This window comes from Protomyctophum bolini, assembly GCF_963924005.1.
Source record: "Protomyctophum bolini genome assembly, chromosome: 1".
NCBI classification, from domain to species: domain Eukaryota; kingdom Metazoa; phylum Chordata; class Actinopteri; order Myctophiformes; family Myctophidae; genus Protomyctophum; species Protomyctophum bolini.
Genome location: NC_137862.1, coordinates 580,228 through 592,245, shown reverse-complemented (window position 1 = coordinate 592,245; position 12,018 = coordinate 580,228). Strand labels below are relative to the sequence as shown.

At 44.6% G+C, this 12,018-nt stretch overlaps 1 protein-coding gene across 2 annotated transcripts in view; it reads right to left on the bottom strand.

Annotated features, from left to right (window-relative positions):
* The window catches only part of ahctf1 (AT hook containing transcription factor 1), a 61,373-nt gene that overhangs the window by 10,251 nt on the left and 39,104 nt on the right, over positions 1-12,018 (bottom strand). For both annotated transcript variants that reach the window (XM_080768872.1, XM_080768871.1), the window contains 9 exons: positions 10,391-10,480; positions 9,561-9,711; positions 8,919-9,158; positions 5,233-5,803; positions 4,422-4,589; positions 2,853-3,062; positions 2,323-2,413; positions 1,677-1,768; positions 1,058-1,350 (listed from right to left, as the gene is read on the bottom strand). In XM_080768872.1, coding sequence (XP_080624998.1) covers positions 1,058-1,350; positions 1,677-1,768; positions 2,323-2,413; positions 2,853-3,062; positions 4,422-4,589; positions 5,233-5,803; positions 8,919-9,158; positions 9,561-9,711; positions 10,391-10,480 — 1,906 coding nt within the window. The remainder of the gene's footprint in view (positions 1-1,057; positions 1,351-1,676; positions 1,769-2,322; positions 2,414-2,852; positions 3,063-4,421; positions 4,590-5,232; positions 5,804-8,918; positions 9,159-9,560; positions 9,712-10,390; positions 10,481-12,018) is intronic.

Sequence of the window (12,018 nt, the reverse complement as noted above, 5' to 3'; positions counted from 1 at the left end):
CGTTCACGACGTGCACCCCCCCCCCCCCATCTCCTCTAACAACTCGATAACGTTCTCATGTTAGTTTGTTACTTATTTTCTGAGCCATGCAAATAAACAACAACCTGCACTGACCGTAGACGGAGATATTCACGCGTCCCGCACGTAAAGCACTAAAACCACTGTAAAGCTTCTGCCGACATTTTAAAGTGCTTTAACTTAGACAACAAGACTCCGTGATTGACAGTGTCAAAGGCCTCTTTTAGGCAGTGTTTTTAGAACACTGTCCCCACAACATGTCACCTGTAATTATTGTTATATGGGTAAATATGCGACTGGCATCAGGCATGTATGTTGTATACAACCACGGACAGGGGATGGTGTTACAACCACGGACACTATAAATGTGACACCAGTTGTTTGCCGTATACAACGCTGACGAAGGCAGCGCGTTCGTTGTGTGCTGCTTGTTTTCCGCATGCCATGCCTAACCTACCTAGTAAAATAAATAAGTGCCTTAAAATATATTGCTGTGAATGTCGTGTAAAGGAAAGGAAAGGTACTACGTTTACCCAGGGTAACTGGACTAAGGAAAGGAAAGATACTACGTTTACCCAGGGTAACTGGACTAAGCTCAATAACTTGTTTACAGCCAGGCCCTGCTCATAGAACATTTCATGGTAGAGGTTCAATGCCTTGCTCAAGGGCACTTCAGCGGTGGTAATTTTAACGTGCCGGTCCGGGGATACGAACTAGCGACCTTCCGATATCAAGACCACTCCGCAAACCGTTGGGCCACCGCTGCCTTGTGTCTGATTAAAGTGAGTGAGACGAGATGGAGTCGTGCATTCTGCCTTCTATTAGAACATGATTAAAGTGAGTGAGACGAGATGGAGTCGTGCATTCTGCCTTCTATTAGAACATGATTAAAGTGAGTGAGACGAGATGGAGTCGTGCATTCTGCCTTCTATTAGAACATGATTAAAGTGAGACAGACGAGATGGAGTCGTGCATTCTGCCTTCTATTAGAACATGATTAAAGTGAGTGAGACGAGATGGAGTCGAACATGACTGTTACCTTCAGACCGGTTTCAGGGGGAACCAATGACAGCACGGCCGCCTCCTGCTCCGATAGGTAGTGGGTGTGGTCCAGGAAGAGATCGGGGTGTGGGTGTGGCTTGAGAGCAGGCACCTCCTCTATGATCTCCACCTCGCTGCCAGAGTCCTCCTCCTCCTCCTCCTCCTCTTCATCTTCCTCCTCTTCTTCAGTACCATCCTCCTCCTCCTCCTCCTCGGTCCCGTCAGACTCAACATCCTCGTCCTCAGAGGCAGCGCTAGAAAGATCCTCGCTGTCGTTCACAGTCACTACGGCTGGAAACACAGTCAGCAGGTTACGACACTGTTCTTCTTTGTTTCATGTTGTGAATGTGTGTGTAGCCTCTTACAGTGGGAGTCTGTGGCGCTGGGCTCTGTGTGTGTGTGTGTGTGTGTGTGTGTGTGTACTCTTACAGTGAGAGTCTGTGGCGCTGAGGTGTGTGTGTGTGTTCTTACAGTGGGAGTCTGTGGCGCTGGGATCTCTGTGTGTGTGTGTGTGTGTGTGTGTGTGTGTACTCTTACAGTGAGAGTCTCTGGCGCTGGGATCTCTGTGTGTGTGTGTGTGTGTGTGTGTGTGTGTGTGTGTGTGTGTGTGTGCTCACAGTGAGAGTCGGTGGCGCTGGGCTCTGAGGAGCAGACGGACATCTCCAATTTCTGGGAGGTTGAAACGGGAAGATCTTCAGCTTCTGGTTCACTGGGAAGAAACCAAGACAAAAGATTCAGACTTTTAATGTCCGTGTCCAGAGCGGTTCTGGACCGGTCAGGGTCCTCATGTGGACCGGTCATGGTGACTGTACTGGCCTCACCGAGGTTGCCGTTAGCCGGTATTTAATGTATACACTGATGCTATTTTGACCGATCCAGACACACGTGCATCGATCAAGGTTCAAGGTTTCTTTATTTTGTCTTCCAAGGAAGAAATTTGTCTTGGACCCCAAGGACCCGCCCTGCAGCATACAGATACAATACAATACAACAAAAGGCACATAGTGACCCGTACAACATTAAAAAACCACACACCAACATACCTAACATAACAAAGAAGAACATCACCTCATCACCTTCGACCCCTACCCTGTCTGCCCTCTGCAAGGACACTGTTTAGGAGTGTGATTGACAGAGGGACAAAGGAATGCTTGTACCTATTGTATTTGCACGCATGTAGCAATAGTAAAATCGATTAGCGATTCATATGGATATGTTTTGACACCACTAGTATCTAGAGATGGAGAGGAGGCTGTGGTTTACCTGGTAGAGACCTCGTGGATCCCAGAGCGAGTCAGAGGAGACGAGTCAGAGTCGTCTCCAAACAGCTGTTGCTCTACGAAGTCTGTCAGATCTGTTACGGGGGACGAAAAACACATTCTGTCAGGTCTAGGGGGAAGAAAAACACATTCTGTCAGGTCTAGGGGGAAGAAAAACACATTCTGTCAGGTCTAGGGGACGAAAAACACATTCCGTCAGGTCTGTTCAGGGGGAAGAAAAACACATTCTGTCAGGTCTGTTCAGGGGGAAGAAAAACACATTCTGTCAGGTCTGTTCAGGGGGAAGAAAAACAAGCCGTCCTCGGGTCTAAATGGGTTAAATGTAATACTGACTATTGAAAAATAGCAGATCTACAAGCTCGTAGCGCGCCACCGAGTGGCGCGCTACGAGCTTGTAGGTCTGCTATTTGTGAAAAATCGAAGAACAACTGACATAGAAACATTGCTTTTTCAGAAAACAGACATTTTTAGAATCTGATCTCAGGCCAAAATGGGTTAAAGAGGAAAGTTCACCTGCTGAGGATTCTAGAGCCGGTTCCAGAGGCTCCACGGGTCCTGGAGCAGCAGGTTCTGTGTCTTCTAGATCTGCAGGTGCTGTGTCTTCTACTGCTTCTAGGTCTGCGTGGGTCTTTAAGGCCTCCGGCGTGGCAGAGCGACTCAGAGGAGACGTGGAGCCGTCCGACTCGTCTCCAAACAGCTGTTGCTCTACGAACTCTGTCAGATCTGAAACAAACCTTCAGTGTAAGTTTACACACTGTAATCAATGCTATTATCAATTCTCCATTATGTTTAATCCAGAGAATACACAATAAGATCAGTTTAAAATTAAATACTATTAAATACTGACTGTCTTAGAACTTGCATCGTTCCAAGTAGAACAGTGCCCAACAGGCAACGCTCCAGTATAGTTTAAAGAGAGGAAACATAACTGTCTACTTTCCAATATAACATGGTAAAATATGTGACTCTACTGGCTCGCAGACTGATACTGTTGAATTGGAAACAAGCACAGGTTCCAACTCACACTTCACTTATGAAGGATGTTATGCATTACTTACAATTGGAAAAGATTAAATTTGAATTGAGAGGGAGTGAAGATAGGTTCTACCAGACATGGCAACCCTTCATTGAATATTTTAATAGGTGCACGCTAACCCCTCCTACACAATAGATAGCACAATAGAAAATTGGAAAGAAAGAAAAGGAACTGAAAGAAAAGGAACTGAGTGTTTTTTTTATTATTTAAAAAAGAATGTCTAACTTACTTAATTCATAACATGTTGGAAGTTTGAGAGCAAGAGTGTCTGTCCTGTTGTCTGTTTTGTTTGTCTGTTCACACTTGTCATTGTTTAACTGTTTTTTTGTTTTACACTTATGTCTTTTTTATTATACTGTATGTGGAACATTTACATTGCCTGTTATTTTTTTCATTTTTATTTAACTGAATTACTTATTATCATTGTCTAAATCTGAAATTGTCTTACAAAAATGCCTATTAAAAACAGTATTAAAAAAAAAAAGAGAGGAAACATCACCTGTTGTGGTTTCTAGAGTTTAAAGAGAGGAAACATCACCTGTTGTGGTTCCTATAGTTTAAAGAGAGGAAACATCACCTGTTGTGGGTTCTATAGTTTAAAGAGAGGAAACATCACCTGTTGTGGTTCCTATAGTTTAAAGAGAGGAAACATCACCTGTTGTGGTTTATATAGTTTAAAGAGAGGAAACATCACCTGTTGTGGGTTCTATAGTTTAAAGAGAGGAAACATCACCTGTTGTGGTTCCTATAGTTTAAAGAGAGGAAACATCACCTGTTGTGGGTTCTATAGTTTAAAGAGAGGAAACATCACCTATTGTGGTTTATATAGTTTAAAGAGAGGAAACATCACCTGTTGTGGGTTCTATAGTTTAAAGAGAGGAAACATCACCTGTTGTGGTTCCTATAGTTTAAAGAGAGGAAACATCACCTGTTGTGGTTCCTATAGTTTAAAGAGAGGAAACATCACCTGTTGTGGGTTCCTATAGTTTAAAGAGAGGAAACATCACCTGTTGTGGTTCCTATAGTTTAAAGAGAGGAAACATCACCTGTTGTGGTTTCTAGAGCAGGTTCTGTGTCTTCTATCGTCTTCACAGCCTCTGGAGCCTCAGATTGCACATCCATCAGATTAGCAGCTTTCTCTGACTGGCTGTGAGTTTCTTCTGCCTCGGGTTCGGGGCTCATAACCTCAGCCACTTCCTCCTCCTGGTTACCGCCTAAGGTACAGAAAACAAGGAGTGGGAGTAAGTCAGACAATGTCGTCAAGCAGACTGTACAGTTTTCTGAAAAACTCTTGTTTCTATATCAGTGGTGCTCAAAGATTTTCATGTCAAGGACCACCAAAAATATAATGTAACTGGCCGCCGACCCCCGTCTGAAAATATGTTGTTCCAGGGAACCCCCAGAAGCAAAGATTTGAGTTAAAAACGTTTGCTCAGAAGGCATATATTTTCAAAGATTTCTTTTTCCCCCCCCAAACAGCAGACCTATGAGCTTGTAGATCTGCTATTTTTCAATAGCTAAAGCATATAACATAATGCTTATAATAAAACACCAAAAGGGATTCCCGTTCAGAATGGGTTAATCCTTCTGAACGTTTGTGTTGGCACGGTTTGTTTTACATCACCATTACATCACCTAATCAACATGAGTTAGACTTTAATATATTAGTGCCCCTCCCTCACTTACGTTCTTAGCTTACGCATGTTTCTTGAATACTACTTTTTATGTATGTGATTTATTACCATGATTTTTGTTATTGCCCAATGTAAATCGCTCTGGATAGGATTAAGAGCGTTTGATAAATGCCTAAATTGTAAACCTCAGAACAGCAGAATAAAGCCCTTCCCATGAGATTACCTGGATTCCGAGTAGATTCCTCCACCTTCTCTCCAGCTTCCTGATCCAGACACACCTCCATGGCCTCCTCCAGGTCCTCAGACGCTTCGTCCTGGCGTTCTTCCGGTTCAGCGGTCGGTGTCTTGTCCTGTCCGAGGGGAGGCCTCGTCAGTTCGACCGGAGGAGGTTTGACGACGTTCAGATCAACCTCGTCCGCTTCCCTCACCAGGTCTTCCAGAAGAGGAGCGTCGTGGAACTCCAGGCTGGTGTCCGTGGAGCGGACAGAAGCCTCCGGGCTGGAGTCCGTGGAGCGGACCGAAGCCTGGCTGGTGTCCAAGCACGGGCCCAGACCACCGAGGTCCAAGCCCGGACCCAGACCACCGAGGCCCGGACCCAGACCACCGAGGCCCGGCGGCGCCGCAGGGACCTCCGGGAGGGAGGAGTCGCTCTCCGAGGGAGACGGGACGCCGCCTTCCGGCGGCAGGAACTTCACGTGAGGCTCCTGGTCGTCGTGAGGCGTCCAGCTCTGATGGGAGGACTTCATCAGCGGAGAGCCTCTGGTCAGCAGGCTGATCTCAGCGTCTGCTGCCATCTAAGGAAACAACAACGGAGACTTTGTTTCTACTGACAAATGTGGTTACCGTATATTACCAAATAGTAGCCCGGGCTGCTAATATGCAAAATCGATTCGGTTATAAGGAGCCGGGCCGTTATTTGCCATAGGCTGTTAATTATTTTTGCACCGGCCTGCACAGGGCCATTATTTGGTTTCAGTATATACATACAGTAACATGTAGTGCAAATATTGTCTGGAACTGGTATTACCGTAATAATAATAAAAAAACGAAGCTACATTACATACAGTAAAGTGTTTACAAGTATACTGTACAAAACAACATATAATAATACTGTACAAGTGTACAGGGTTCCTACCGCCATGAAATTCAGTGATTTAAAAAAAGAAATACAGGCCTAGAAAAGCTAATTTGGAATTAAAATGTTTGGATATCATTTCATGAATAACAACCTAACAACATAGTGTTAGTTACTTTTTTCCATCCGTTTTTTTTCCCATGTTGTCTTGCTTGGGGGGGATTGATAGCATACAATTAATGCATAGGCCTGGAAATGGGGTAAAAATACATTTGGAAATGTTGTAGAATATGAATTGTAAAAAAATTAATTAAATAATTGCGGGAATTAAACTTGTGGGAGGCCCATCCGACCTCATCCTACGTTATAAAGAGTAAAATCCACGTAGGAATCGTTGTAGAACCACTATAGTTTGTCATAAAAACAACACAGGCGGGCGCCGCCATCTTGCTCAGAGACGAGCGGTGAGCGGAGCGCGGCCTGGAGACCAGAGACGTTTAGAGAGAGAGTGACGACAACATACCGCTCAGTGACTCATGAAGCTCCGTGAATAAACAGTGAACGGAGAGGTCACAACTCTCTCCTCTACACGGCTCTGCCTCCGACAGAAAGACAGGGGAACATTTTTGAGCATGACAAACGAGTAGACCCGATTGAATGGGAAACACATCGTGTGTAACAAACGCCGACACTGTATGTTGTGCGTTGTGGACCGGTGTATAGGAACGTTTCAGAGCTTGGGAGCAAACCAATAGGAACTGAAATTGGAACGATATAGAGAAGATTGGGATCAAAGATCAATGCAGTCATCTTTTTTAGTATGGTAAACAATAAACATTGCAGGCAATTAATTGTACGAGGGAGCGTATCAACACACAGATGTACTACATGTTCTGATCGAGCAAGGGGAAGCAGCGGACAAATACATGATTTCATTATAAACTGTAGGCCTACGTACCGGTAGATTGCAATTGAATAAAATCATAATTTATAGGCCTACACTACACACAGCCTACTGTAGTACTGTGTGTAGTCAAGTGGATAAACCCCACAGGTTACCGTTACGGGCGATAGAAAATGTAATGTCAAGCAGAGCCATGCGGTGCACGTGAACTGATGTATCTCACTCCATATAATTTAATAAAAGCATATAAAAAAACATGGATTATACACCCAATGAAAATTTACACTTCACGGATTATAGGCCATTTGGAATTAGAACAGTCGGTTGAAGATTGCCCGAGAATAGCACGATTTAAATATCAACACTTTTGTTGCGCTATGAGGTGGCGGTGTTTTATAGTACTGTACCTGGCTGGCGCACGCCGCGCACCGAAAATGGATGATCTGCAAGCAAAGCAACACTTGTTGCTTGTAGATACACGGATGACAATAAACATTTCACTGAATATATATATATCACTTTGCATTAAAACAATTGGTTGTGCATATAGGCTGCATGGGCACTTGTGAAACTATAGCCTAGATTTATTTTATGGATGTGGAGGACTGGTGTTGTGCTGTTGTGAGGTGATCTTGGCGTGCGGAGATCTGCAAACTCAACACGGTGAACACTCATATAATATTATAAATGAGGGCTGAGGCTGATTAAGTTTGCAAATAACGGCCCATGGGCCGTTATATGGAGGAGGGCGGTTATTTGAAGGAGGCGGTTATTACGCAAAATGGTGTCAGAACCTGGGCCGTTATCTAGAATGAATAAGAAGGATAGTGCACGGTAGCCTGGTTAATAAACCAGACCGAATCAGCCGTTGGCAAAATAAAATTGCCTGCCGGCGGATTACGGTCTGGAGAGGCTCAATTGTACGCCCATTTCCTACACCAGAGAAATGGGGCGCCCAATAGGGACACGGTATGCAATATGGGCGGGCTTTAGTACAGTGACTTTCAACGCTTGAGACCTTTGACTGACAGTAGCTCTGACCAATTGCGTCAAAGAGGAAATGTTTGAACCCGCCGCCCTGGAAATGAAATCCAACTGAGCCTCCCCAGACTAATATCCCGCGATCCGTGCGATTTTAGTCTGGTTTATTAAGTGCACGGAGGCGCGGCCTAGGCTCCTGCGGGAGGTTTGCACATGCTCAGTGTAAACAGGAACTGTGATGATGGAGTGTTCCAGCAGAGGTGCTATAGATAGAAAGCTCATAACTTGTGATGTAAATAATGAGATCCAGAACAGTTGAGAATTAAACAGCAGCCAGCCTTCCCCTTTCAAATGTTTTGTATCATCCACAGCACTTGCATGAACAGTATCCATGTTCCTTTGTCATTTCTCAAAAATAAAAGTTCGACACACGTACTAAAGAACATGGAAAATCCACGAAAGAAAATATACAAAAACATTAACATTTAGTGAATGTACTTGTCCTTTATCTTTCAGTCTGTTATACACAACATTTTTTCCAAAGTTATGAAATTTATATATTTTTTAAAATAAAAACAAAATCAACTTTGTACTATTCTCTTTTTATTATTTCAGTTCAGTGTCAGCAACTCTCATGCGCCTCTAGCACCTCTGCTGGAACACTCCATCATCGCAGTTCCTGTTTACACTGAGCATGTGCAAACCTCCCGCAGGAGCATAGGCCGCGCCTCCGTGCACTATCCTTTTTATTCATTCTAGGCCGTTATTAGGTAGTGGACGGCTATTTGAGCATGGGCTGTTATTTGGTAATATACGGTACATACATTTTTTAAATAAAAGGTCAAGCAATACTTTGCCAAACACACACTCCCTATATTGTCAGAACACTAGTATCACTCTGGAGTGTATTATAGACCAACACTAGGTTCTCAAAGTAGAGTTCACTCACCCCGTTGCTCCAGTGTTTCACGTCGGGCGTCTCGGTGGACTCCGTGTGGTCGATGAAGGTGATGCGGCTCTCCTTGCTGCGCGACGGGGGAGGAGGAGGGGGGGTGTTGGAGCGGGCTGGGGAGGCGTTGGGGGAGGGGCCAGGGGAAGGGGCGGGGGAGGGCCTTAGACTGCTACGCAGGATGGACTGAGGAGTGAAGGCCGGGAACACGGGTCGGTCTGCACACAGAGCCCTGGCACGCTGAGAGAGAGAGAGAGGACACATATTATTTAGGTCAAAAGGTGGTCATTCACATTGTTTAACCCATTTAGGCCTGATGTCGAAATAAAAACAACGTTCGCTCTGAAAGAATATATATTCAAAGATTTGTGGCGCATTTTCACGATTTTTCAAAAATCACCCAGGGGTCCTTGAGAAGTCACATAATGATGCCGGTGTCTGAATGTAAATGGTTGCAGTTTGTTCATCAGCAGAGTTTCAACCTAGCGGTATTCAGGCCCACGTCCAGAGTTTCAACCTAGCGGTATTCAGGCCCACGTCTTTTGAAGTCCACAAGCTGTTCACATATTTCAGCAGGTCACCAATTTCACCGATTTGAAAATGGATCAGAAGCTGTGATGTAAATATGAACATATGCCTCACCTTGACCACCTGTGGCGTCTGCAGCAGCAGGAGCTCAGGAGCTTTACTGATGCTCTTATGAGGAGCCGAGGAGGAGCTGAGAGGTCTGGGCGGGGTGACCAGGAGGAGACGAGGGGTCTGAGAGGAGGGGTGGACCACCAGGTCCATCAGCCTGGACACCAGGAGGACAAAGGTCTGTTATTAAAGGTCCATCAGCCTGGACACCAGAAGGACAAAGGTCTGTTATTAAAGGTCCATCAGCCTGTACACCAGGAGGACAAAGGTCTGTTATTAAAGGTCTGACAGCCTGGACACCAGGAGGACAAAGGTCTATTATTATAGGTCCATCAGCCTGGACACCAGGAGGACAAAGGTCTGTTATTAAAGGTCTGACAGCCTGGACACCAGGAGGACAAAGGTCTGTTATTAAAGGTCTGACAGCCTGGACACCAGGAGGACAAAGGTCTGTTATTAAAGGTCTGACAGCCTGGACACCAGGAGGACAAAGGTCTGTTATTAAAGGTCCATCAGCCTGGACACCAGGAGGACAAAGGTCTGTTATTAAAGGTCCATCAGCCTGGACACCAGGAGGACAAAGGTCTGTTATTAAAGGTCTGACAGCCTGGACACCAGGAGGACAAAGGTCTGTTATTATAGGTCTGACAGCCTGGACACCAGGAGGACAAAGGTCTGTTATTATAGGTCCATCAGCCTGGACACCAGGAGGACAAAGGTCTGTTATTAAAGGTCTGACCGCCTGGACACCAGGAGGACAAAGGTCTGTTATTAATAGTTTGTCCTGTGTGTGTGTGTGTGTGTGTGTGTGTGTGTGTGTGTGTGTGTGGTCGCACCTGGACTTTCTTTTGGCGGTCATGGTGATGGGCGTGCCCAGGAAGGCTTCAGGCAGGGCTAATGACACAGCCTTAGGGCTCTGGTTGGGACTGGAGGAGAAAACACAGCATAAGGAGAGGTCAGTACAGAACACAGCATAAGGAGAGGTCAGTACAGAACACAGCATAAGGAGAGGTCAGTACAGAACACAGCATAAGGAGAGGTCAGTACAGAACACAGCATAAGGAGAGGTCAGTACAGCCTTAGGGCTCTGGTTGGGACTGGAGGAGAAAACACAGCATAAGGAGAGGTCTATACTAGGGATGCACCGAAAGGGAAATTCTTGGCCGAAACCGAATACCGAATATAGGAAACAGTTGGCCGAAAACCGAATACCGAATAGCCGAATACATCTTTCTTGTAAAGCTACCTGATTATGGCAAAAGACATGATTATGGCAAAACCTAACTTAAATAATAAACACTTATGGGTCCATTAAAAAGCATCTAAATAATTGGAGGCTTTGTGATTAATTAATCTCAATTAATCACATTTTAATCGCATATCAATAGGCCTATTTGACCTGAGCAGTGAGCTTTTTTTCTACATAAGCATAGGCAATAAAAACAAGTAGTAATAATAATAATAGTGATAATAATATTATTTATATTAAGCTTCTCTGAGTACTTAAATACACTTTTCAAAGAGAACATGAGAAAACAAATAAAAACAACTTTATTACAGAAAAACTAAGACTATGGAATAAAATAAATTAAAGTGGAATGAGATAGCAATATTCCAGAGGTGGGTTTGAATTTATAGGTGGTGGCAACTGGCATGTCTCTGAGTTTTGGGAAGTGTATCGTTTTGACAGGTCTGCTTGCTGTGGACAACGATACAGTCTATCATTCATTGTTAAAGCTCCAAATGATATTCCCATTCGTCTTTGTGTCTGCCCGTGTAAACGCAGCAGCGAGTGTGAGGGGACGAGGGTTGGGGAACGGATGTAAAGTACATAGTGTTAAAACTAACGTTAGCTCCCATGCTAGCTACTAGCTTCCCTTGTCAACAGAACACCACCACAGATCGGGTGGAAGCTGCTATTATCACGTTGCTTGTGCCCGTGGATGGGAAATAAGATTTAGAAGGCTATGGAATCGTGGATGAAAGCACAGTTGTGTCGGATCTGCCTGTGCATTCCGTGACTGCTGCTCGTGTGTTGTGTCGCTGGCTGGGGGCTGCTGAATGATGCATAGTTAAAGAGCGTCATAAGCATGCACCCTTCCTGCGCTGAAAGTAGCAGATCTACAAGCTATCTATCTACCCATCGCAATGCACAGCGCGTTGGGCTTGTAAGTTGTACATGTGTGTTTTCCTCGCAGTTTAGTTCGATTCACAACTTTAGGACCACTACTACTATTCGGTGATATTTTTCGGCTTATTTGAGCCGAAACCGAATAGGCCGAAAATACATTTTTAGGCATTTTCGGCCGAATATTTTCGGTGGCCGAATTTTCGGTGCATCCCTAGTCTATACGTATAAAAATGCATTCAATACATATAAATACATATAAAACAGTACTGTATGTATCATAAAATGTAAAACGTACTTTCATTTTTAGTCCCCAATAGCCCCTCTTTGAACATG